Here is a 27,486-nt window from a genome sequence, read left to right on the forward strand (position 1 = left end):
AGAAGAATAATCGTGATCCTAAACCGCAAGATGAGGGTCGAAAATATTAAGATGATAAAATCAACCCTCTTCAAAAGGTGCTAAATCTAAAATGGTAATTTCAATATAATGAGGTCTTATTGATTTAATTGTAATTCAGCGATTCAGAGTAGCACATTTTCCTATTGATTAACGAAAGGCTTTATGTTGTGACTAAACAAATGAGCCTCTGCTGCTACTGAGCCCAAAAAACCCTCCTAACCTGGGTCATCACGGGTGAAAACAAACCAGGCTTTATTAGAGGAATGATGGACACTCTGGAGGAGGCAGCTGGGGGGGGGGCAAAGTTATCAAACCGGACCGCTAAAACATGCATCATATCCCAGCGAGGAGATTGGATTCCAACTGCAGGTTCAGGGCAGCGCCACCGAGGTCACTCCACAATCTGCACGGGTCAGAGCCGAGGCAGCGCTACAAGCTGGTTTGACGTTCTCCATTAACTCAGCTGCTCTAAGTCGCAACACAAACCTGAGCCGCTAAACACAACGAGGGGAAAAAGACACAAAAGAGAAAATAAAAGGAGAAACGCACACAAACAGTCACACAGAAAATCTTGTTTGATAAATGGTGAGTGGAGAGAAAGACTACATTAGAATATAGGCAGAGTCTAGGATTTTTCTAGATCAGGGGCCATTAAGGGGCAGCAATTTACACAGAGCGGCCAATTACATGTCCAACATCAATTTACAATTCCTGATTGAGTAAGATGCACATTTAAGTCAGTCCTTGTTTCAATCAGCTCTGTAGCTTTGAGCAAAGCCACAAATCATTAAGTATATTTTATAAAATTGTTCCTTGTGTTCAAAAAAGCTTAGAAAATTTAAATTCTTAACAAATTGTCATATTTATTGCTAGTATTCCTAGTATTGTTTGTAAGTGACTAGTTTATTTTTAAAAAAAGACAACTGAAAGGACAGGGGTACTTCAGGGGCCAATCAGATTTCAGTTGGGACTAGTGCCCCCCCTGGGCCACCCCTGGATTCGCCCCTGACTATACGGTTGCACCAAAATCTTCAGACATCTGAAATACGGTTTCTAAAACACAAATTAACGTCCTGAACACAGTGCGATTGAATGACTTTCAACAATGAAACCAAAGCTGTACGACTGAATTTAAAATAATAAGCCCGACATATTTCAAGTTAGGATCACCTGCACTGCTGAAAGAGGCTCTTGGTGAAAGTGAATGTACTGTACGCACATGTACATGCGACGCGAGCTAACATCTGTTGTTTTCCCTCACATTCTGTGGTTGACCTTCATTTTTAGCCTGCTTTAAACATCTATATGTAGGCACCGGATCCGATGGTGAAAGCCTCCAGCGTTTCTGTTTGGAAACACGATCGCAGAGGAGCTTGTTAGCCACATGCTGTGCCCCGGCTAACGTACATACACAGAGCATATAGAGTCCGCTAGCCACCACAAGCCACAGCTTTATTTATAAAACTACACCCCACCTCAAATGACTTGTGGAAGTGAGTTCCTGGAGGAAGGTTACTCGGGGTAGTTGAGACGCTCGAAACATTACGGCCCCCACAGAAATTTCATGCTTACAAGCAGGAAAATAAAGGCAGACACAAGCAAGCAGGTCTGGTATTGACTTGTTCCGCTTTGTGACTTGTGGGAAACAGAAAAAAAGTGAATGTTAAATACCGGTGGTTGTGTTAACGTTTCACTACACAGCTGCAATGTCATTAGAGGTGTTTTTTTCGTTTAGGTGTTAGAAAGACGGGCGAGTTCTCGCGTCAGTGCAGGTGTAGCTGTCTGTCGGTGCTTCATTTTACCACCAGAAGTGACAGGGGGAACGGTCACACTATAAAAACTACAATAAGCACTATAAAAAGTAATCTTGTGCAAATAACTGCACAACACGCATTTACCTTGGGCCCCAGAGCTACTCATTTTGCAGTATATCGCAAAAACATACGACCTGCACTTATTATACAATTACTCAAATTACATTTTATTCCTCTCTAAAACCCAAACACTCCATCTCCGCGATGGGACCGCACAGAAACAACATATTTGCGAGCACTGCGATGTAGATTTGCGGCGGCTGCAACAATGATCACCTCTGTCGGAGTCATCATGGGGGCTGTCGATAAGCGCCAACAAAAACAACAAACCACGCCAGCGCAATTATGCGTGTCCATTTGAATATAATATGGGGAGAACATGAGATGCGTGAGAGCCGGGGGTGACTGTTGTGTCGTGTGGGGGTGGGAGGCTGGTGTGTGTTTGTGTGTGTGTGTGTGCGCGCTCCACAGAGGAATGCGTGCTAGTGTGTGTGTGTGTGTGCGTGTGTGTATTGGACTGATTGAATGCAGGTGTCCATGTTGCATGCTTGTGTGACAACAGAACAGGAGCCGGGATCTAAAGAACACATGTTTAGGGTCGTTTTGGGACCGGTGCTTTGACTTGACAGCATTGTTTGGGTTTGGGTGGGTATTTCAAAGAGCTGCTCGGGATAAAAGACAAGTCTCTGGGGCTTACAGTTGCAACACATTTTCCATTTTAAGATTACAATCGCTCATAGCCATCAACTTTGAGGGATTGCAGAGTGGATTGTTTTTCACACCAGACAACAGGCGAACTGCACCCCAAACAATTTGCACCATTTCCAGACTCTCCAGTAAATCAGAACGCTGCGGTGAAGTTCAAAATAAGTTTTTATGTTCTTTCTTGATCGGCTTTGGACTTGTTAAACTTTCTTTTTAAAATAAGATTGAAATAAAACCTTCTCAAATATGTTTCTTTATAGAGACAAAGTGCTGCTGTAGAAAGAAAACTTCCCAAACGTTTTATTCACCAGAGGAACGGGTGCTGAGATCTGACGACATTGGAAAATTCCTACGTGGAAGTCGGACGTGGCAAGAAACACAAGCTGCCAGATGATGAGATTAAGTGTATCTGAAAAAACCTTATTTAAAGGTGAAGAAGATGTCAAAATATCGATAATAATAAGTTTGGCTGATCTCAAGGTTTCTTTGAAATTTGTCTCGATGTTTCCATGATCCCACATCTCGACCACGAAGACGGACGACAGGACGGCGTGCCTCCTCCATGTTAGCGGATGGGACACGGACCAAACAAAAAAGTCAAAATACACATGAAAAGATGGTTTCTGTCATTTTCAGTAATTCTTCTCACATTGATAATTGGTCATTTGGGTTTTTTATTAACTGTTTGATGCTACAAAAACAGGGAGAAACATTGGATTGACAGCTGAGACTGACTGATGAATGGTCGAGCACTTTGATCACTTCTTCTGACTCGGGCTCTAAATGACATCATTGCAGCAAATGTTAGTATCGGAGATATTTTTGCTTAATTTCAGGACAGTCGGAGGAAGTGGCGACACGTCGTCCGTCTTTATAAACAGCCTATGATCTCAACATCAACTCGGTGAGTGCAGCTACTGAGGAGAATGATGCCGAAACTGAGCTGTGGCATTACGCCATGAGTTGTAATAGAGCAGGTTGTTCTTTCAGTGTCTGCACGGTCATTTAGAAAAGCTTTATTATCGTAAAGGGCTCATAAAAAGGCATCCTGCAGTTCCTGGGATGCACGAGTCCCGCAGTTGCTTGCTCAGTGATACGAGGTTTTAATCTGGCCGTATAGTGGAGGGAGGGAGGCTGGCAGGCAGGGCCAGTCAGTCAGGGTGACCTCATGTGTTTGGCACAGGGGAAGCCGATCAGGTTTCCCTCTGTGCAGATTCCAGCTTGCTCACTCCACACCAGCCCCCAGGACCCAGCCCCCTGAGGCATGTGTGTATGTGTGTGTTTGAGTGCTGAAGTAGATAATTGCATGTCTCTGTGTGTGTGTGTGTGTGTGTGTGTGTGTGTGTGTGTGTGTATGTGTATGTGTGTGTATGTGTTTGTGTGTGTGTGTGTGTGTGTGTGTGTGTGTGTGTGAATGCGATAGAGAGGTAGAGATAAATTATAAGAGATAAATTATTCAGATCAGCTATGGTTGAGAGGGAGGGAGATTGAGAGGCTGCAGGAGGGGAAGCTATGTGTCATTCCCCTCCAGTGAACTCGGTGAACTCCAAAGGGCTCCCACCCTTCCTCACATACAACCCCCCCCCCCCCCCGCCACCGCCACTACCCCTGCCTCCTTCCTCAACGATAAACGTCCTGCTCTCCTTCCTCTCAGGCTCTTATGCATGCACATGATAATGTGGGTCAGAGAGTGTGAGGTTCAAAATGTGTGTGAACTTTCTCTCACATGCTAGAAGTTTCAAGTCGTATGAATATGGAAGGAAGCACAAACACTTACTCACTAAATGATGAAATCTAGTAGCAAAAAATGTAGAGATAATAAAATGATAAAACATCCTTTGCAACACAAAAAGTTAAAATATTAGGTTAACAAAATATAATTAAAGTCCATTATTGACATCGGTTATAGTAGTTTGTACAATTATTTATTAGCATGAAAAGATATGGAAAATGTCTTAAAAGTGCTTTGGATATTATGATTTAATAACAGCTACTAGAAAACGCCTTCTGCTAATGAAGACAGTGTGCTTTGTCAAATGTAATATTTTAAGGCTAAAATCCAAAGGACTGTTTAACATGGACCCCAGGAAGAATAGCTGCACTGGATCCAAAGACAAGAAGTCGTCTCACGCCCTCTTTTCTATTAGAAATACAAACAGAGAAGAGATAGATCATTTCATAAGGGATGAGGAAACTAAACAAATCATGGTATTTCCCCAACTTGGAATTGAATCCACAGCAGCAGCCTATTGGAAGCCCACCTCACACAAGAGTTTTGGTGGTTACCCTATTGTAACCAAGTCTGACCTGCTGTGAAACAAGGGGCTGGGTAAGCACACTATTGGCAACTATCGCTATGGTAACAATACAGCACACGCTGCCAGCAATCCTCTTAATAAAGCCTCAACAGGCTCAGAGGCTTCCCATTTCGCAAATCACTGTGGCAACTGCCATGCAGTCCCACCAGCAGAGAGCCGTACTACGCCAAACGCACACAAGCACACACAGGGGTTAAACAGATGCGACGTGCTAGTTAATGCTGCCACACATCAGCCGTGAGAGCCGAGCGTCCTCTAAAACCATTGAGTGGGGAACGATGGAGCTCCGCTTGGCTGTTCGACCGCTATCTACAACTAAAAACGATCAGCAGAGCATCCTGGGCTCTACGGGAAGTCTACATAACTGGGGCACAGAATTCCTAAACATTTCTGAGAGCGCGTGAGTGTCAACAGTTGTCTGAACGATTACATCGGGGTCTGTGGCGGGGAACGTTGTCTCGCTATTTCCAGAGTGTTTATCCAACGTTCGCAGGCAGGGTAATGTCAGCTTAGTGATTAATTGCAGGCCCAAAGTGCTGAGGACACAGAATCTGCTCTGAATGGCGCCGACTGCAGCTCCTACAAGGGTTTATTGCTTTATCGGCTGAATCCTAATGTGACCCTTTCTCCCCTCACTCTGATGGTTCCAGTGGTGCCGGAGCATCCGAAAACACTGGGCTACGCGGTGCTGCAGTTAATTGTCCGACACAGTTTAAGTTTTCACTTTTGAGGTACGTTTTTACAGCACATCCCATCGATATACTGACAACATAAGGATTTTGGAAATGATTCAAGCTCAGCATGTCTTCACGGGGCTCGAGACAGATCTCTATGGGTTGGCATAAAGTTCCCTATACAGCATGATTCCCACCAATATGTTGGATGAAGCCTAACATATGTCGGTTACACAAGCGTGCAGCTGTTGTTTTTGGGGGCTAGAAATAAATAATGGATACAAGTCTTCCACAGGGTGCTCAAGACAGCTAATGAGAGAGAGAGAGAGCAGACAGGGAATTAGTAACTAACTGTTTTTCAAAGCCGCCTTTTTTTTTTTCTCCAACATTTTCATTAAGAGCCCAAGGACAAAAAAATACCGGAAGATGAAAACATCAGCATTCATCAACTATAAAAGTGCTCAAATGCTAACATTTGCATTTATTCAAAACGTGTACCTGTAATGTTTTGCATAAAGGCACAAAGTAAGATTTGTCGTACTTGAATGCGTTTCCTCTGCCACACACACACGAACACACACACACACACACACACACACACTTGCTGTCCTGCTGCTTCTCGCTGGAATGTGGGTGACCTTAATAATTTAGGGGGGAAAGGGGAGAGAGCCTCACAGTGGACTGAACAGGTAGGAACTCTTGTTCTGCATCAAACCCTCCAATGGGTTTGTCATTTTCAGGCATTCATCTGCACAAACTGAATACTTGCCCTCTCCGTGCGCGCACTGGGGATGACTGTGAGGCAACATGATTAACTATTGAAAAGGGAAAGAACCGGCATCTTGTGTGGAGACCACATATCATAATGACACTTTTTAATTCTGTTGCCAACGGCTGTTTATGTGTTACTAATTACTGGTGAAGAATAATAATCTCTCCTCCAATTGGACTCCATCACGCCGAGGGCTTTTCTGCGCTCCTCTCTTTTCCATTCATCCTGGTTTGTGACTCCACGGGCTTGGCTCGCTCTCTGCATCAGTGTCCTTGCCGTCTAATTGATGCCGCCTACCTGTCCCGCTCAGTGTTTTTCCATACACTGACTAATGCACACACGTCGGCGCCTCATAAGCGGCCGGAGCGGTGCAAGGCGCTGCCAAAGAAACCATTCAGGCAAAATCTAAGAGGGTGGCTTGAGTCATTTAACTCAAATAAAGCTGGGAGAAAGGCCTGTTTGCTCTTGGTAATCCCCCACTTGCTCGACAAGGCTTCACAAGGTTCATCTGCTGTGCTAAATTGGTGCACGTATCCTTATTTGTATAGGAGCTCATTGTGGCTGGGTAAGAGGGGGAATCTGACAGGACTGGCAGCTATTCAAGCGCTCATGCCTATTTGCTTATCCTCATTCATGGCAGAATTGGCTTTTTACTGAGCCATTTTTCAGGCTATGCGTGACACACTATTTTCATTGAGCCTGCCACTACTAATGCAACTGTGTAGACTCAATGTTGCAGGCAGCAGTATATGTTTTTAGAAGAGGGGCGACTGGGGCCTCCCACAGTAATCACAGTGGTAAGGTTACACTACCATTTGCATGTCTGTGGCCGCTGTCTCCTCCGGTTTCCACGTCTGAGTATCTAGGTGAAGACACTAGGTCATTGGTTTGTGCAGCCACAATGGAAATGAAATGCAAATTCCTGAAGATGAGATGTACACGGCAAAGGATTTTCTATGTCAGACTACTTAGTTAAATGAACTACCATTGTGAAAAAAGGATCTTTCCAGCTTTTCTCTTTTTCTCTACGCAGGTGATTTTTCCAAGTCTCTTATTCTGAACTCGATTCCTTGGTCAGACTTTTTAACTGTATCATTTACAGGACTATGAGAAAACAGCTTCATGGAAAACATAGTATCGCCTACACAGTTGATTATGAATTGTCAGTGTGCCAGACATGTCTGGTTATGGGGCAGAGCACAGACTTGGACTATGCACCAATAATAAGCTGAAACCAGAGGACAGAGACAATACTGTCTGTGCAGCTTCCCTTTCCGAGGGCCCTCATGGGAAAATTGTCTTTACTGCACCTCACACGTGCAAAGGGCTTCACTTGGTTAACATATTCAAATAGCAACACTATTCATGATGATAAAGAGACATTTAGGGTCTGATTAGGCACGGATATATAAAGCAGGCTTTGGTCTCCCTCGGTTGCCCTCAGTCGGGAAGGTGAAAAGGCGATTCTGCTGCAGTAGGAGCCATGCGGGGATCCTCTGGTGTGCTGCTCCTCAAAGTGTACGCAGCAGCCACTCGTTAAAAATGCAGGAGCAATTACCTTGGCTGAGCCTGAGTCAGTGAACGCGAGTCAAGCTGCCATCTCCCCCACCTCCTCCTGCCTGCCTCCACTGCTGCTGTTGCTACACCAGCAACCTGAGCATTCCTCACATGGACTGGCATGCCAGAGGTAGGGCAGCAGACACCGGCAGCTTCAGTTACACGGGAAAAACAAAAGCCCTTCTCTGCCTCGCCGCCTGCCTGCCTGCCTGTCTGTCTCCCACAAGATGCAGTTACTCCCCCCCCCCCTCTCCCTCCGCACCTCACCACCACGTGACCTGCAGCCTAACATCCTTCTTGTCTTGGCCTATTTAACTTTGAAAACTATATCAATTGTTTGCATAAGTCAAGTAATGTTTGCCCTGTGCCGAGCGGTTTTATTCTCAGGCATAAAATATTGAACCGAGTGGTGAAAGGAATCAGCCTCATTCAGACGTATTATTCAGTATCTATTCAGCAGCAACAGAAGTTTCAACAAAGTTTGTAATCCGTTTATCTCTTTTTCAACAAAGCTGATAATCCCTGACTAAACATATTCACTCACACGTATCCCTCACAGTTGGAAAACACTACCTATAGTGTTGCCAAATAGATGTTAGGTAAAGTTTACATATGGACTTAACAATGATGTGTTTTCTAATAGTCTCAATGCTCACAGAACTAAAAGGAAAAGGTGATGTGCTGCATGTCCCGTCAGCCACTTGTGGCGTCCAGCACAGATGGCGGGAAACCACGGCCAGCAGACAGCAGGGTCTCCCGGAAATTGAGAAAGAAGAGCGCATGAGCAATGGAGGAAGGGAACGAGGAATAACAAAGAGGGATAACATGAAAGGGGATTTTTCAAATGAAGAGAGGTTTGGCAAAAGGGCCGAGAATTGATCTCAGAAATAGTGACATAAACAGTGGAAGATGAAAAGGGGCCAAATTCCCGAGACTGTAACCCACCATCCTCAGAGGGAAATGGGAGAGTGAAAATGCCACGACACAAGAGACCCGAGAGTGAAACAGCGGGTCAGAGCCGACAGCTCCGGGTAGGGACTGATGTTACAGAGAGAATCGCAAGTAAAAACAAGAAAGAGGGAGAAAAGCAGGTGTATTTGTAGAGTCCTGCCGCGTTGGTGGATTTTTGAAGAGCACATCATGAGTCTCTTTTCATCTGCCTCGCTCCGTCTCGCTTTATGTTGTCTCCACATTCCTATTTCTCTCACTTCAAAAAATCTAGAAAGCATAGAAATAAAATGGGTTTCATTCCAGTTCCTCAAAAGGAAAAAGCACTAAACCCTGGGACAAATAATTCTAATACACATTCTACAAAAAGAGATACTAACCCACCTCCCGGGGTTCAGAGTTAACTTCCAGGATTTATTTGAGACATGCACGATCACAGGAAGGGTTTTCAGGTGTCTCTCTCTTCACAGCAGTAAATGTTCGGAAGCTGGTGGGGATTCAGCTTTTCCAGTCGAAGGAAACTCGCCCCGCTCCCTCCACCACCAACCTCCCCATATGCCCCATTTCCCCGCACAGGTAGGAGCTCCTGGCTCCCGCAGCAGCACCGGCTTGGTGTCGCCTGTTATCTCCAGATGGTCGGGGGGGGGGGGGGGGGGGGGGGGGGGGGGGGGGGGGGGGGGGGGGGGGGGGGGGGGGGTTTGGAGACGAGAGTCCCTGGGGCAAGAACTCCACCGCCGAGCACATCATTTTATATTTTTTGGGCATTTATCTCAGATGCCGTTTTTCACAGCGACCTCCAGAGAGTGAGCAGGTACTTTGTTCAGTGTCTCGCTCAAGGACACTTAAACAATATGACACGAGCCTGTTGTGGAGAAGCTGCATGTGACCTGGTTTTCAGACCTTCACTCTAAGCACTTGACCAATTACCAAGAAAAATGTCTCGCACATATATCGTAATATTTAAGCGGCTGCAGCTCAGGAGGTGGAGAGGGTCATGCACTAACCGGAAGGTCGGTGGTTCGATCCCAAGCTCCTCCAGCTTTCATTTTGGAAAATCCTTGGGCAAGATCCTGAACCCCAAATTGCTGCTGACGGCTTTGCTGGCAATACATATGAATGGTGTCATAGAAAACATACTGCTGTATAAATATTCGTAATTTCATAACGTGCAAATGCATTGATAGACTTATCTTGCTCGTAAACAATTTTGTGCAATATAAGCACACATGCATTGTCATGGCTAAAGACTAGGTTTCTCCTCCCATCTTGGCAAATACAGTTTGCTGAAAAAAGAAACTGCTACTGTTCATCAACCCCCTTCTCACATATCTCCTCTGGCCTTCTATCAAAATGGATGTCGAGCGAGCAGCCCCGCAAAGCGGCCGTAATGAGATGTGGACGGCAGCATGCGGAGGGCCGGGTCTTAGCACTCTGCTCTTGTGGTGTATGAGAGGCTGTGGTAAACAGTAATGCACATGCAACCTTAAAGCATGGGTGCGCGGATAGGGGTGGGCTGCCAGTTGATAGATGAGAAGGGTTAAGAGTACCCCCTACTGCAGTGTGTGTCAGCGTGCGCTCGCAGCGAGTGCATGTTTGTGCACGCACGCACAGTCTGAGGCAAATAAATGGAGCCGTCTGCGCCCCCCCCCCCCCCTGACTGACAGTTCCACATTAAGGGATTGTACGGCTGCATAAAGCCATAGGCGAAGGCAGGTAAAAAAAAAACAAGACCTATTAGTTGATTAACGATGAAAAAGCCGCCCGGCCACACGAGGATTGGCAAAACATGAAGAAAGAGCAAAAAGCAAGATGGAGCTCTCGCTAACAAGTCTGTCAATTTGATCTGGCAAAGAGGGGGGGGGGGGTGATGGGTTGAGATTTACAGCAGAGCGGGGACAGTATTTTGTTGTGGGCAGTCAGTCGTGAAGCACGTATCAAGAATTACAAGAGGGGAAATGAGTTATGCTGCCCCTGTCTTAGTGCTAATGAGAGCATGTCGTCCCAGACTCAAACCGGGACCGGGCTTTGGTAAATGTAATAGAAGACGTGTATTTTTTTTTTTCCAGACCTAAAAGCCCTTGATAAACTCTTCAAAGCAGTTCCACATCAGCGGAGACAGAGGGGGACTAAGCTGCTAGCTGAGTTTTACGCAACTGATAACTGATATAATGAAAGACTTTGCAAACGGCTCCTTTTGCTCTGCCTTTGATTTCGCCTGCCCTCCGTGTCTATGTATATCTGTCTCTCCCTTGTTGTCTCCATTTCTCCTTCTCCTCTATCGAAGCATTAAAGGAGGATTTAGATGGCTCTGTTGTTATTTCTGTAACACAATGGACCAGCCCTGCGTAATGTAACCAAACCCTTTTCCTTGCTTTTAACTGGCCCCTCCCTGCCTACAACATCCATCCCTCTGCTCTCCGACCTTTCCTCCGCTCTCACACGCAGAGATACGCCCCGTTCCCTCCATCCCTCCCTCCATTTATTAAGAATTAGACAGGGTATAAATGGGGCCTATGGCCGGGGCAGATACAGGCACAGATCCTCTCAAAGGGCTCTATTGACTGGTGTTTATTTAAGGCCGGGGACATTAGCCGCTGCTAAATCTAACTCAGCCTGCTCCTCTGCAGCTTCTTGGGTTCTGTATGTTCGAATGGCGACTGTCCGTACCCAGATGACAACGCAAGTGCTCCTCCATATACATTAGTGAATCCTTCTTGTGTGTGTATGCTTGTGTGTGTGTGTGTGTGTGTGTGTGAGAGATTGCTGACATTAGGCATGTAATGACCCTGCCTATCGACGGTGCAGCAGCACAAGGGTAAAAGCGGCGTCCGCTACCTTCTAGTCCAGCAACGCTGAAGTCAACTATCACAACAGTAATTTGAGACTTCCTTTAGAGAGTTGTGTATGCAATAATGAAATGGAGAAGTGGAAATGCCTGTCATTGGGAGAAAATTAGATACAACGCACTCACTAACAGGCACTTAGTACGCACATTTAGTTGGAATTCATATTCCTTTCTGAACACTATCATAAAATAACAATAATTGATCCGTGCGCAGTAATCGTCCTCATGGGTGAAGGGAGGGGCCGGGCTGGGGCCGGAGTCGGGCGTTTTACTGTAATTTTCTCATTTATGATGCACATCTATTACCTGCCGTTAAAGTTGAATGCACGGCAAGCTGTGAACATCAAACCAACATGGAGCGACGCGTACAGAGCAAAGGCCGAATTTCAGCGATAGAGTCTGTGGACTGATCAGCTGGGGCCTGGACAGAAATAGGGTGTTTAAAGGATCCTCTCATCAAAGCAGAATCCTGCCTGCCAGCCCCGACCCCCCCAGCCATAAGCTCAAATAAGACACACACACACACACGAACACACACACACAAATCCTCTTTCAGCAATCAATAATTCAGCTAAAGAGAAGCACATGCTACGCCCCAGTGCATTAATCAATAGGAAGCCAAATGTTATTGTTTTATCTCATTCTCTGACTTTCACATTGTAATCTGGGCTGACGAGCACACGCCGGACAGCATCAGAGAACTCCATTAATTTGGAATATAACACACACACACACACGCGCTCATGCAGGAGGGGGTAAGAGGGAACCCAAAGTCAGAAGGCGCCTCCAATTATTCTGCCAGGGCATTGTGAAAATGTTTAGCCCCTTTCTTTACAATAAAGTCCTCAGTTATAACCAGGCACAGATGCTCTATAAATTTCCTATGCATAGAATCTCAAATATGTGTCATAAAATGGAGGCGAGAGAAGGAGAATGGCAATACTTTGGTATGAGTTACTCCCCCTCCCTATCCCTACAAGATATTTACGCCCCCCCACCACTACCACCACCATCCGCCCACATCTCTGGGGAGAATGAGGCGATACCTTGAGAATGCAGCGATGAAGATGAACAAAAATACCTGTGATTTGAGACTGATGGCTAAATCTGAGCTGGGGAATGTGTGCAAAAAGGGGGGGGGCGGGCTGTGTGTGTGTGTGTGTGTGTGTGTGTGTGTGTGTGTGTGTGTGTGTGTGTGTGTGTGTGTGTCTGTGTGTCTGTGTGTGTCTGTGCACATAAAATCAAAGTGACTGCCATGTGATTTTGTCGACTGTGAAGTGAACCTGCCAGCCAAGGCCCCTCTCCCCTCGCTGTAATCGAGCCATCAATGATCATTAATGAGAGTGTGAGATAGCCTCTCCACAGCCCTCTCGGCCACATCGCCCAACACTCTGGCCTCTCTCCACGCCTCCCCTTTTTCCCACTGACCCCGTCTCCGGCTCCATCATATCAACCCACAAGGCCACAGGCGATGCTAACTAACCATGAAAATGAATATGAATGCTGGCTGCTGATTTATAAATGGCAATGCGCGCCGCTCCCCCCCCGTGCCCCCACCGCCGCTCTCGTTTGCATGACACAGGACCCTAGCAGCTCGCTCAAGGATGCGTCAATCGCTGACTGTGGCAAGATCGGATCTGCGCTGACCTTGGGAGTGAACTGCAGCATCGGCGAAGGAGGCAGGGGCCCCTGTTGCTACAGAGCAGGGAGGCCGAAAGCAGGACGGAGGGTGGAAAGGGGGGGGGGGGAGTGGAAGGGAGGGAGGAAGGGGAATGGAGGGGCATACCCTGATTGAGAGGGCCCCAAGATGAGTAACTCTGCGATATGAGAAGGGGGAGGGAGAGAGAGGGGGGGGATGATGGAAGGAGTGGAGGAGGGGGGGGAGAGGGAAGCCATATGGCAGCAGCACAAATGTATTAAACTATAAATCAGGGGGAGCTTGTGGACTGCCAGGTGGGGCTGCAGGAAGGTCTTCCCTGCTGGAGTCGCAGAGGTTCAAAATACAGCTCCGCATGGAGGAGCATCGATACATCAATGGTTCTATTCATAGATTATTTATTGAACTTTTCCCCTCCTCGTAAATTCCTCATTCCATGTTTGAACTTTTATAACTTGCTATCGAGTACTGTTTGCTAAGCTGCCAATACAACAAGCTGAGTTTGTAAACCAATGCTTTTTTTTCTCGATACCTTTCGTATGGGAAGATATGTTTGTTTTTTCCTCCATGATTCTGAGTTAAACAAGACATTTCCTGATTAAATATAAAGTAAAGTTTGAAATGTTTCCTAATCATAATCAGGGGTTACAGAAATAATTAAATTTTTGCATTGAACAAAAGGACAGAAATAGAAAATTTTGATAAAAGATGATTTGCAATATGTGTATAGTTAAGTTTAGACTATTATAAGTACTAATATCATACTGAGAGGTATTTAAGTGGCTGGTTGGGACTTGACTATTATATACTGCCATATATATATATATAGATATATATATAGGCTCGTTCAGCCTTTGCCGTATATCACCCCATCACAGTGATAGGCAGAAATGAGTGTTTCACATGTGGTAGAAAAAAAACAGAGTAATCCACCAAAAGGCTTCCCTGTTAATCCCTTGATGATGTCTGGGTAAAGTGCCCAGCCAGTGTCCTGGCAGCCACCCGGGCCCAGGCCTGAGCCTCCATCCCACAAGCACTGAAGCATAGAACAGCTCGAGCAAACACAGGCAGCGTTCCTCATGCCTGCTCTGCATCTGTCAGACACACACTGACATCACAACAGAGAAGGAAGACTTCATACCCCCGTTGTCTCCTCTTTGTAAAACATAACAATATGACATTTGTGCCTTTTGGTGAATTATCAACTTCATAAATTAATGTTTTATTTGCCTCCTCAGAAAAGTGGCACTCGAGCGTTGAAACACTGGCCTACATTCAGCCTGCAAATACTTCACGAGTAAATTAAATCTCGGCCCTAATTCTGTCATTTGTTTTATTGTATGACTGCGCACACAGAGCTGCCTGTCAGGCTATTTTTACAAAAGCCTCCAACATCCGCAAAAACATGTTTATTGACATATGAAACTACACGCCACCGCAGTGTGTAACATCAGGAGCTTATGAGTTTACAGGTGAAGGATGGATTGGACGTTACTGGACAGCTCCCAGTAACGGTCCAGTGGGTTGGACCAACAGTGGTCCAATGCCTCCAGCCTTGATCCCTGATCCCTCACTTCAGGGACACACACAGACACACAAAAACACACACACACACACACACACACACACACACACACACACACACACACACACACTGACAAAGACATCTAAACTGCAACAAGGCACCTGCCATCTGAAACCATCACAGCCAAGGCCAGCTATCCATCAATTCCCATCTCCACTCAGGGATGAGAGTAGGATGAATGTAGTGCAGTGGAAGGGGAGAGGTGGGGGAGGGAGTGGTGGTGAGGGTGAGGTCGAGGGTTAGGGTGGGAGGCAGGTGGTAAAGTAGTGTGGGAGTAGATGAGTGGGTGAAGAGAGAGAGAGAGATGCAACGAGAGCAGAGGAGCAGCGTACCTTGGTCTGGAGATAGTGGGGGTAGTAGTAGGTGTACTGAGGGTACATTGGCTGCTGCTCCAATCGCTTGCCCATGTAGCTGGAATCCTTAGCACAGAGGCAGGGAATGGTGACACCGGGTTGGGGGTTGCCAAATTGCGAGCAAATGGGATGGAGGCAGCGGAGGAGGCTGAGCGATTCCTGTCTTCGCTGTCCGCACCACTGTGTCGCTAGCCGGTCCTCCAGGGAGAAGGCAGGGTCTGCGTGGGGAGCGGGGGACAACAGCGTGGCGATGGTCCTGGTGAACGGTCCGGGAAGCCTCGGCGCCGGGGCGGATGCTCGCTCAGTCTCTCACTGCTGGATCAATTGAAATATTTCCACAAGTGCTACGGGACCGGGCGCAGCGTCTCTGTGAGCGGCCGGTGTCGGATTGTAACGTGTGGCGAGGGTGAGGTAGAGGAAGAGGAGGAAAGAGAAGCGGTGCAGGTGGCAGTAGCTCTGGCAGTCCTGTAAAATGTTGGAGAATGGGAGAGGAAGAGGAGGAGGAGAGGAGGAGGAGAGGGATGGCAAGGAAAACGGGAAGAGGACGTGTAGGTTCACTTCTCTATTTAAGCTGCTTCACTCCAGTCTTTTTTTGTTGTTGCCTGGGCTTTAATCTGCCTCTCTCTGAACCACACTGTGAATCTGACTCGCTCTCACTGCCCCTCTCTCTCTCTGTCCCTCTCTTACATACACACACTCTCCCTCTCTCTCTCTTCTCTCTCTCTCCTGTGTAGTCTGATCCGACAGTGGCTGCGTGCCGTCCTGTTTGACAGAGAGGGGAGATATCCTCAGCACCGGTTGCCGACAGATGCACTTTGTGCACGGAGCGGAATCGCAACACGAGAGAATATGAGCCCGGCACGGGAAGCAAATCTCAGTCTGTGGGAGAGATGTGGTCGGTCGAGCTACAGCAAGAGGACAGAGCGCACAGAGGAAAGATCCTAGTTTCTGAAGGATGTGGCAGACGCGTGTATTAAAAAGAAATCCACCGGTCGGTTAGTCAATCCACTGGGTTCCAGTTAGAAGACGAGTGAAAAAAAAGCCACAGTGACAGTGTCCCAGGTGTCCAGTGGAGAAGGAGTCCCTCGTCTGCGATCCTCCCTCTTCCTGCTCTTGTAAAATGTGTTCCTTATTTCTTCCTTGGCTCTCTCACTCCTCTAAGCAGCTTGCCTCATTCTCTTTCCCTCTGTCACACAGTTGCTCTCTCTCTCTCTCGCTCGCTCGCTCGCTCTTGTGCGTGTGCTTTCTCTATCACTCTCAGCCTCCCTCCCTCCCTCCCTCTCTCTCTCTCTCTCTCTCTCTTTCTCTCTCTCCTCCTCCAACACTGACAGGGTGGTAGAGGGGGCTCGTCCGAGGCGGCGAGCAGAGCAGCCGCCTCCTCCTTCCCTCTAGCCCCAGCCGGTAGGAGGGTCCTCTCAGGCAGCTCCGTGCGAGAGAGAGAGAGAGAGAGAGAGAGAGAGAGAGAGAGAGAGAGAGAGAGAGAGAGAGATCCAGACACAGACCAGCGGGCTGCAGTGTTTCCACAACCTGGGAGAACGCAGGGAAGAGGAGGCGAGGAGGAGAGGATGGCGGCAGCGCGAGGAATCGATTCCCCCTACTGGCTGCACACGGAGCTACCACTTGGAAAAGACTGTCCTAAAATAAAAACCTTCTCTTACAAAATATAGCCTGAATCGACCTTAAAACCAGTTAAGTTTCAAGGAGCAACTTTTCATAACCCGTGAGTTTGTGTTACTTAAAAAAAGAAAGGTCATTTATTGGTTATTTTAAAGCTATTTTTATATTTATATTTTTACGAGGAGCTTATCGTAAAAGAGAAAATTAAAGCATAAAAGAGTCATTAGGTTTTGATGTGGAACTCGTCTTTCACTGCTCACTTGTAAAGAGCAATAGTAACACTGTAATAATACGAGAAGGGGATGAGCAGAAGTCTCCAGTGAAGAGAAAACCACTTCCTGTGCAACATCAAACACTGGAGACACAAATCTCTTCTGAAAGACCACGACTGTGACCGACAACATTACAGAAATGTCTTTTCTGTGAGTGTTTGCTTGATCTCAAGCGACTTTACTCATATTTCTGCAAACACATGGATGTAAAAACATAATGCTCAGAAAAGCATGATCCTTTTTTTGTCTCACACTCTCACACAAACACACACCCACGCACGTGAAGGAACTGACCTAAAGTCCTCACGGTTAACTCTGTGACGCTGAGGCCACAAGTTCAGGAGCCTCATTTTTCACTCAATTAGCATTTCAGCTTGGTTTTCATTTAAACGATCCGCTGTGAGTCCCGCAGGAAGCTGCAGCGGGAAGAAAAAAAACTACACAATGAAATTACTGGACTGAACACGATTATATTTTGGCAATTTCCACGTCTGAAAATAGAGCCGTGACTTTGACGAGTTTAGGTTTCGTATTTCATCTGTTACACTTGACAGCGTTTCACAAAAAAACCACAGAGGAGGCTGACGTCTCCTTCTGGAACAATAACAACCTAATTACACATCTCCAGTGCAATTCTCAATTTAAGTGAGTTCAGCTGTAGAAAAATACACTTTCTTTACCTCAAAGTATGTTGATAATTCTCTGAATTATAGGAAGGGCTGTACCGGCTCCATTAATCAATCACAAGGAAACTAATGAATAACATTTTTGAAAATATCGCAGGACACATTACTTTCAAACTGAAAATCCAATCCAGACTCACGACTCAGTATAAATGTCACATGCTTTTTATAAGAATTATGGGTCTAAAAGGCCCAGTGCGTAATCAATACCAGCAGAAGAATCCCAGGGACCAAAAATATACAGCACGAAGGAAAAGGGCAGCCGACAGCCTTCGAAGAGGAACGTTCGTTATCAGTAGAGAAGAAATCAGGCTGATATCTGCGGTGGATTTACCAGATTTACAACCTCAGGATCCACTAGACACACAAACCTCAGTGTGTGGGCAAAGGCAGGAAGTGAGAAAAAAGTAAAAGGGACAAAGGCCGAAGAAACAAAAGAAGAGATACAGAAAGAAAATGTAAGAAAGACACAAGGAGACAGAGGAGCAGGAAAGATCCATATGTCTTTATATGTCAGTGAGTCCACTGAGCAACTGCATAAAGTCATTTCTGTATTACTCAGATAAGAATCATCACATCTGGATACAGTAACATAAACAGAAGTAAATCTGGTTAGTTTCACCCAAATTGTGTCTACATGCAAAGTGTATTGCAACAAATACAAATAAAAAGACGACAAATACAAGAAAAGGGGAAATGAGCCACTAACAAGAATAATTACAAAAAAACAAACATCTTTCAACAGTGTGTTTGCAAAGTGCTGTATTAATCAGATTGTAACTATTGATTTAAAAATGTCTGATTCTATCCAAATGGAGCTGCAGTGGTTCATGTATTAGTCAGTTGACAGAAAACTATTTTGATAAACATCTAAGTAATTTTTCATTTTTGTTCCTTGTCAAATGTGTTTGGATTTATGACTGCTGGTGAATAAGAAAAATGTAATTCACATTATCTGTGGTGGTAGGAAAATGTATTGGACAAATTAATTAATCAAATAATCTCCATAGTCAATAGTCTGTACAGAAAGTAATCATCAGTCGAAGTCCAAACCGATATCTTTAGTTAAAATAAAACCAAAAGTTTCTTCCCTGATTATGGAATATTTTCTACTATGCATGACTTCTAATATTTATTCAAATGAGTCGACACAGGATGGAAACACAGGAGAGTACCGTTACAGACACTGGTCAACTAAACCATTAATATTCATTGATCCGACCATTAAGAATTAAAAGTCTGGAATTGAGACTTGACTCTGGAAACTGAAGAACTTGACCTGTGGCTCCACGGGCGACACGAGAAACTACCTGGAGGACGGGAGCTTTGAGTTCTCACCCGCGAGGTTAGTTTGGAAAGGCAATTTCACAAAAGTAGCTGGAGAGCAGTAAAGCATATTGTATATACAGACCTTGAAGACTGTGGATGTGTGGGCTTTGCGCTGGTGACGCTCTGGTCTGAATTAGTCAGAGTGTCACAGAGAGAAGTGAACTGCAGCCAGTTATATAACGAAAAGAGAGAAAGAGTCAGTGAGTTTTACCCCATTTTCTTCCATTACTTCTTTTACAATGTTTTTGATTTTAAAGGACTACATCTGTATACATTGTTCACAGTAGTAGAAAAGCCACTGTAAACCTGCTGGGTAATACATTCATTACCCAATACCCATGTTACCAATTACACCCACAGACTGTACATAAAAATGGATGTAGATTCCAGGTCTGGAAAGTGAAGCCAACGTGGAAGTGTCAAATGACCAGCAGGGGGAGACTCCACTAGTTGTTTATAGTGTCAATCACTAGATTCATCAATAAAGCATAAGTCAAATAGACCTGATGAAAGCATTGTAGCACCGTCCAATGGGTGAAGGTCGTAGGTGTAGGTGGGCTCCACCCCCTCTCCAAATAGTTACTTCTTGTTTCAAAAACCAAGATGGCGCTGGACCAAATGCTTCAAAACAGCAGCTCAAGGACAAGAAAACATCGGTAGCTCAATATTTCTATATTACTTTGACCTTTAACTTGAAAGTTTGCGTGTAGATTGGACGTGTTACCTCCAGACGCTGCCACCTTCAGCAGACAAAGTTTGCAGATTGGTTAAATAATATTGTTACGCCAAATCCTGAGTGAAGCCTGATCTTACTTTCCGGCCGGTTCATCACCATAAAGCTAAAAAACTGAGTAACTCTTTGCGGTTTTGAAAATTCAAAGACCTGCACTGAGAACTGCTCACATGCACTATCTGCAGCCGGGCCCGTCAACTATTTTCATAAAGCAAAGCTAAAGCCATCTGCTGCTCCTGTGTTCTCACGTCTCCCTCTGACGCCACAGTTGGTTCACGTTCTAAATTGAGAGCATGAGTGAGTCATTCACAGGACTTTAAAAACAAGTACTATGAAGACAGCTGAGAGTGTATCATGCCCCTGAAGGTGTAAAGTAGTTGTTATTCCTCTAAAGACTGCAAGCAACTCTACGAATAGAAAACTTCAGCATGATCACAGTGTTGAGGCTTTTTATTTTTAAAATTGCCTTTATCAGCTGATTTCTAACTGGGAAATTTAGCATAGTAGTAAAAGCTTTTTAGGTATTTCAATTATCAACGTCCATGGAGATAATAGGGAGCCGCAACAGCTGCCCTTTTATTCATTGACTGCTCCGACAACAGCAGTTACTCTGTTAATGTCCTAAATCTCTATTTAAATGGGTGAATTAATTAGAGGACAGAAATATTACTGCACAAAAACACAACAAGCTTAGAGAGAGAACTCCAAGTTGTCTTGTAAACACAAAAACAAGGATTCCACCCAAAACAGAATTCCTAGAAAGTGTACAACCATGTCGCCCCACTGCCCGACTCCTCCTGAGGGCAACTACTGCACTTCTTCCAGTTGCTGCAGAAACCAAGAGGCTTTGTTTTCTGTGGTTCGCTGTCCTGTCTCGTGTTTCCCAGAAATGACCAGATGCTTGGAATTCGAGGGAAGTCTGGCCCAGCGCCAGCGGAGGGCTGGACGGATGAAGGAAGGAAGGGAAGGGAAGGAGGGAAGTGGAGTTAGGGAACAGCAGGGCCTGGTAGATTCCTGGAAAAATACTTTTGCTTTTGGTTCTGACCAAGAGATCCAGAGGGTCGTCTGACATGCGTAATGCAGAGGCAGTGACCTCTGCCTGCCTGGGGCTTTTGCTTCATGATGAAGAGAAAGATGAATCGTCTCAACAGTCCAACTATGACGTGGTACAGCTGTGGTATGCTGCTGCAACACAGACGCAACCATCGATCCAACATCTCTGTGTTTGGATTATTACAGCAAGTAGCTCACGATCATCTGAGTTTCAACATGCTCTCCTGCAAAAATAACACATCTTCCCAGGCAACTGCCACTTTCCCATTATGCCGTCGGGACACAGGCACAAGTGGATAAGGTGCAACAGGTTCAGAAAAAGACTTGCAGCCGCAGCGGCACTAAATAACACAAGGCTAACCCAGCTCTTTACTGTCCTTAAGTGTGAGACATTTATGGGACGACCTTGTTTGGTATTGTTACAGTCTAATGATCTGTAGTGTTTGCTATAGGTCTCGCTCTGTTAGTTTCATGGGACCTGTTTCGTAGGGGTGAGTGTGAACGTGCAGGGTTGTGAAACTGAAAATCTACGGTGGCCCTGAAAAGCAAATGACAACACAATTAAATTATAAAACACAAAATTACCTTCTAACAGAAAAGGCTGAGTGGATGGAGGCACTTCTCCATGTGTTTTGTGATTTGTTGTTGGGTTTTATTAATTGCTGTTGTGTTTTCTTATCTGCTGTTGTGTTTTTTTATTAGGTGTTCTAATTTGTTGTTGTCGTTTGTGATTTGTTCTTCAGGGTAATCACAAATATCCTATAATGGGACAATTAACAAACAAACAATAATCTTAGAAAACGTAAACGTTTATGATCATTGCAAGTAGGAACTTACAAACTTTGTAAGCAGTTTTTCATACCACAGAGGGTTTGTCAAATATCCTGGAAAACCCCTGATTGTAAAGTGGAGATTGAGTCTTCATACTCTTTTCTTTTTCTTTGTCCAATCCCATATACTGTGATAACTAATGTGATTATGTGTTTAACAAGAACGGAAATCAATGCACCGGCTAAATCACCGTTGAACTCTGTATAGTCACAATGACAAATTGCACGTGCTGAAAAAAATATAGTCTTGAACTTAAACGATAGCGTCAGTCTCCAATCAGTCACATGCGCTTTACGTAAAGATGTGTTATTGTGTTTGTAAATTGTGAAGCTGGGCCAAATTGCCCAGTAATGTAACTGGCATCCATTCAAGCCTTCTCCCTAAAACGCTGTAATCGGAGAGGCTGACCACACTGAACGACGCACAATGCAAAAAAGAAACACCACCCACCTCCCCCAGTTTCTAAACACTGTGAGGATCCATCTTCACATTATGTGTGTGAGCTCAGCACATCTCTGACACACAGTTTCCTAATACATTCTTATCAGGGCACTAACGGATGACAGCCTGAGGTAATTCAACACTTTCCCCCTCTGAGAGTATAATTTTACACAGTGCAAAGAGCAGGGCGATACAGACAAGATATCAGTGCAGTGCACCTCTCCTTATTTTCGTTTCTTTACACATACAATGGTCTCATCACCTGGTTTCGGGGCGTTTATCTTAGACTTTCATAATAATGTGAAAAGGGCAAATTGAATCTGGACCACCAGCTCTGCACCGAGACAGTTGATAAACACCAGGCAGATCTCCAGTGAGTCATTAGCTTCTATCACAACACAGAGGAGAGCAATGCAGGCGTAATGGGGAGGAAACATGAGAGCAGACGTGCATGAGTAAAAATGACTCACAGCACCCCTCACTACACCCAGCGAGGGACAGGCAGTAGACCTAAAAGAGTTAATTGCGCACACTTACTAGATCTCTGTACCAAATGTGAAATGTCTAAACAACAGGCCGACTCATTTCCTGATTCACGGGTTTCTGAGAAAAGACAGACGTCGTTGCAAATGATTTTGCAGAGGAAACAAGAGGCCCACACCCAGGTCGGACTTTACATATGTGTGTGTATGCTAGTGGGAGGGTTTGCATATTGCCTGTATGCATCTGCAAATGTGTGCAGCTGTGTGTTTTTGCTGTGAGAAACTACATTTAAGATCATGTGGCCTATAACTGTCAAAGTTGTACGTGTGTGTGTGTGTGTCTGTGTTCCTCTTTATGTGATTTTACTAAAAAAAGCAAAACATCTCAGAGGAAACTCAAGAGCTCACAGGAGGGTCAAGGTTATTCTGACACAAAGGGTGGGGAGAAAAAAAAAACCCTCAGTGGAGCGACCGAGATCAGACTTCCTGTGTGACCTCATGCGAACCCCGACAAAAAATACACCAAACTGCAACGGAAAAGCCGGCCATGTCCCTCCGTGAACCAGCTCCACTGCCACTGCCAAGGACAGCATAAATGAGGATGAGATGATGCCAAGAAAATCTCTGCATAATAAGGAATTAAGCGCTGCACAGGCAGGAGAGCGAGAGTGTGAGTTTAAACAATAGATATGTTCCGCGCGGACCCGCTGAGCCAAAATATTCAAAATCCACATTCTTGTAGAATATGAGGAAGTCAGACCCCACAGAAAAATTGCAAAATGACTCAGATTTGGAAAGAGGCCTATCAAAGCTTAATCACAGCGCAGCGCTCGGAGTCTATGAATGTGCATTTTGTTTTATTCATTGTGGAAATGCCCTGAACGGATCCAAGTGCAAAGTCAGTCATTCTTATCAGCTACTTTTTTGAGTGTGCTTATGCATTGGGAAATAAGAGGATCTCTGTGTGTGTGTGTGTGTGTGTGTGTGTGTGTGTGTGTGTGTGTGTGTGTGTGTGTGTGTGTGTGTGTGTGTGTGTGTGTGTGTGGAAGTTTTAAACAAAAATACATCTGCAACAGTCCTGAGCAGAAACTACATAAACAAGACGGAGCACAAACCTCCGTGAAGCCACAATAATCCCTTTAAATTCAATCAGGCTGCACCATATTGCTCACAGATATCATTCCCAGACGTATTCTGCTCATATTCAGGTGGATAATTTTCATTTGTGTTATTACTTTTACATGTTTACATGCTCTAATATTCAGGAAACGCATCAGTCCTCACACTGTCAATTGCTGCAGCTCCTCTTTTCAGCCCCTGTCTGAAACACTTGGTTTTACCTCCTGTCTCTTTAAGGCACCCCCCCCTCCTGATAAAGCCCAGTCTACTCTGATTGGCCAACTCTGTCTGTTGTTGTGATTGGTCACATGCTTCCAACAGGTGTAGTAAATATTAGCATCTACTCTCGATTTACCTGGCTTTGTCAGACTAGCCGCTAGGAGTTCATTACGCAAATGTGGGCATTGTGACATCACGTGACATCACAATGATGCAAAAGTTTAGTATTCTGTGAGGAAGAGGAGCTCCCTTCCTCACAGGTTTTGGCTTTTTAACTTTGCAAAGCTTTTAAATAAATCAATAACCTAAATAACACATAAGAGCAAACGGGAAAATTGATAAAGCATCACATGTCACCTTTAAAGTAAGTGAAATATAAATTCCTGGACCCGCCCCTTTAGATCTGTGCCAGAATCTCGTGGGCTCTTTCTTGGCCGGTGTCCCATCCTTCCAAAAAGTTTTCTGGAAATCTGTAGTTTTTGTGTACACAACAAACAGACAGGGGCGAAAACATAACCTGCTATGCTTGTGTGTGTTTGAGTGTGTGGCAGTCCTGGTGTTCATGGACGAGCCCGTCAGAGGCACACAGGTGGGGGAGTGAAATAGTGAAGTAATAAGACCGAGGTGCTGAAGGTTCTGCCCAGAGCCGATCGAGATTGGAGGCTGGACAAAGAGTTATAGCTACTAGGAAGAGATCCGTAAAGGCCTATGAAGCTCAATGCTGCCTGCAATTGAGGAGGATGGGATGGGAGGACAGCGGCAATGTTTTAAAGCACTGCTAAGCCAACCCGGAATGAAGTGAAATGACCACATGCCACACAGAGATGAGAAGTGAAAGGGAGGGGACGGGCGGAGTGAGAAACAGTGCAGAGAGGAGAGGAGAGGAGGGAGAGAGAGAAAACAGAGTGTGTCGTTCTAAGAGGAATATTTCAGGGTGGTAAATGGAGCAGAACTCCATTCCAGCTCCTCTCTTAACCTCCCCCGGTGTCTCATCCTCTGCATGCAAAGCATGAAGCCCAGGAGACAAAGAAAACAGAGAGACCGAGCTGAGGAGACAAGCTTCAGGACAAAAAAACAAAAACAAACGCTGAATGAAAGACAAGACATTTCGCTCATGCATTTCTTTTAAAATAACAGAAAAGACACACAGCTGCAGGTGTGAGAGTCTATTCCATTCAGAATTTATATTTTTGATTAAAGTGAAAAGGTCAAGGCTGTTGACCTCGACCACACAGTCGACCACCTGTCATGGCGCCCGCTGGGATGTGTTTCTGCTGCTTTACAGTTCACTCATTTGACTACAGCTTCTTCCTCGTGATAATTAACCTTTGAAGAGACAGTAATCAATGTTTTTATATCCACAGCAGAGCACATGACTACTTTTATGTGAAAGCGGATACTCGTAGTGATGAATTGACAGAGTTATCACCCAACATTACAGTTCCGCTCGTTCTCCGGAGCTTTATATGGTTTCAGCTGCAGCCGGCAGCTCTCTTTTAAGGGCCCAGCACCACGTGGCAGACGGATAAAGTTTGTGACAAGCTGGTGGACATCGTTGAGTATCGGGCACTTACAGACCCAGATAATTCCCTTAGGAGTTGGTGGAGAACAAAACCAGAGTCAAAAGGAGAGTGAATTACTTGAAAAACGTTCAATAACCAGAAGAAATATCAAACAGCCTTTTGTCTTTTAAAGTACAGAAGGTGGATGGAATGCATTATTAAGGACCAGGCCGTTTTTTTTGGTATGCCAATATATTGCGTTTATATTTGCCGATATGCAACGATATGAAAATGTTTATTTTACAGGATAAACAATTCAGAAAAGATGTGCATTTATGTTTTTACGTATACGTTTATTGTCATTATTTACGTTCTACATACTTGGTTGTATTTGTTTTTTTTATTTTTAGTTATTGATAATAAAGTTAATGGCTAAACAATAAAATATTAAACTATATTGAGTGTCTTTGCCATAAGAGTTTGATGACATCTTAGGAGTCCTTGACAAAGTATTCACACTTCGGCAGATAGTTTGGTGTGAGAAATTATTTCATCGCCTTATATCTGTAACTGCATAAGCCCCAGAGCTCCATGTCGGTCAGGCTCTGTTAAGGACTCTTGCACAGTTCGAGGAATAGAGTCATGCTCTCTGATTTGAGTCTGATAGGCCTTGATAAGCTCTTCAATTTCAGGATATGCAGTGTTCCCTCTTTAAGCACACTCGCCATGTGTTACATACATTACAGTGAAACTCAAACTTGGCAGCATATCTCCGACATACAGTTCATTCTTTGGAACATTACCATGGGATTTGTACGGTGTAATATTGCCAGATGGCACGGAGATAGTTGAAACGAATACTTGACGATTAAGAACATTATGGTGCAACTCTACCGGGTAACATTTAGTTATCAGTGAGAGTCAGACTTTCAGGGCGATATACTTTGAGTCTGCCTCCTTGGCGGCATCTCTGTAATTAGTCGTACTGAAGTCATCAAAGTGTATAAAATGTATAAACAAATAAATGGAGCAAAGAAAGCAGCTCCAGCAAACCCAGCGACTCTCACACAACCACGGCCGACTGCTGGGCCGGGATGAAAGGAGGGAGGGTGTTGTACACAGGTTCTATCTTTCACACGACAAATAATTGTTTAGTGTTAGACGGAGGAGAGAACCAGCGTGACGCAGTTAGAGGGAGAGCGATAGAACGACCGCAGCAATATTAAACAACACTTTGAGCACAGGTGAAGAGACGGCTAACAAAATCTTTACACCTGTCAGCACTGAAGGTCAGATACTTTGTGATCCCCGTCCTATTAAACGCCACCATTTTACAGCAGTAACAAAGTGTCCAATAACATGCGCCCTTACTTTATGTCCGTCTGTATAAGGCTTGACGGAGCCAACAGAGACGTGAACAATCAAACCCTCTCCTCAAACAAGGCTTGTTCAAGCACTACACTGCTGCTGCCAACCCCCACGCACAGTGGAACCTTCAAAAACAACGTTGCTGTTCAATAAATCAAACGCACCCTGACGGCTTATTGCAGCGGCAAATCCAGTTACAGCAACGGATTCAGAGACATGACATAAGATTTATAGCCACACCAGCAAACTTGTGATGCTGTAATGCTCATTACGTACATTTAGTTCACTTTATATCACACTTACTGTAATTTCTACTTTCCAACTTGTAAATAGAGTTCATGTCAACATCCTAGACATCATGGGAAAATCTGTTATCTACAATACATTTCATTTGGCCCTAAAAACTAGACAAGTTCCAGAAAAAGCATTGTGAGCAAGCACAAGATTTCTAACCCTCACATGTACAGTTTTGCAGTAAAACCCATCAACTTTTAACCAAGCGTTTGCTTTCTAGGCAGTGTGACAATCTTTGAAGAAAATATTGTTGTCTTATGCTTGTGTCCCTCTACTTTGTTTAGCTGTTGTGTA

General features: G+C 44.9%; 1 protein-coding gene across 7 annotated transcripts in view; it reads right to left on the reverse strand.

Annotated features, from left to right (window-relative positions):
* rbms3 (RNA binding motif, single stranded interacting protein) overlaps positions 1-27,486 on the reverse strand; it is a 255,253-nt gene that overhangs the window by 164,460 nt on the left and 63,307 nt on the right. The window contains exon 1 of one of the 7 annotated variants that reach the window (XM_034600755.1): positions 15,229-16,675. The exons of 5 other annotated variants lie outside the window; for them this stretch is intronic. In XM_034600755.1, the coding sequence (XP_034456646.1) occupies positions 15,229-15,303 (75 nt within the window). In that variant the 5' untranslated portion in view covers positions 15,304-16,675. Of the gene's footprint in view, positions 1-15,228; positions 16,676-27,486 lie in introns of those variants that run through there. One more of the 7 variants, XM_034600754.1, reaches the window with a different exon arrangement.

Source organism: Hippoglossus hippoglossus, chromosome 11 (genome assembly GCF_009819705.1).
Source record: "Hippoglossus hippoglossus isolate fHipHip1 chromosome 11, fHipHip1.pri, whole genome shotgun sequence".
Classification (NCBI taxonomy): Eukaryota; Metazoa; Chordata; class Actinopteri; order Pleuronectiformes; family Pleuronectidae; genus Hippoglossus; species Hippoglossus hippoglossus.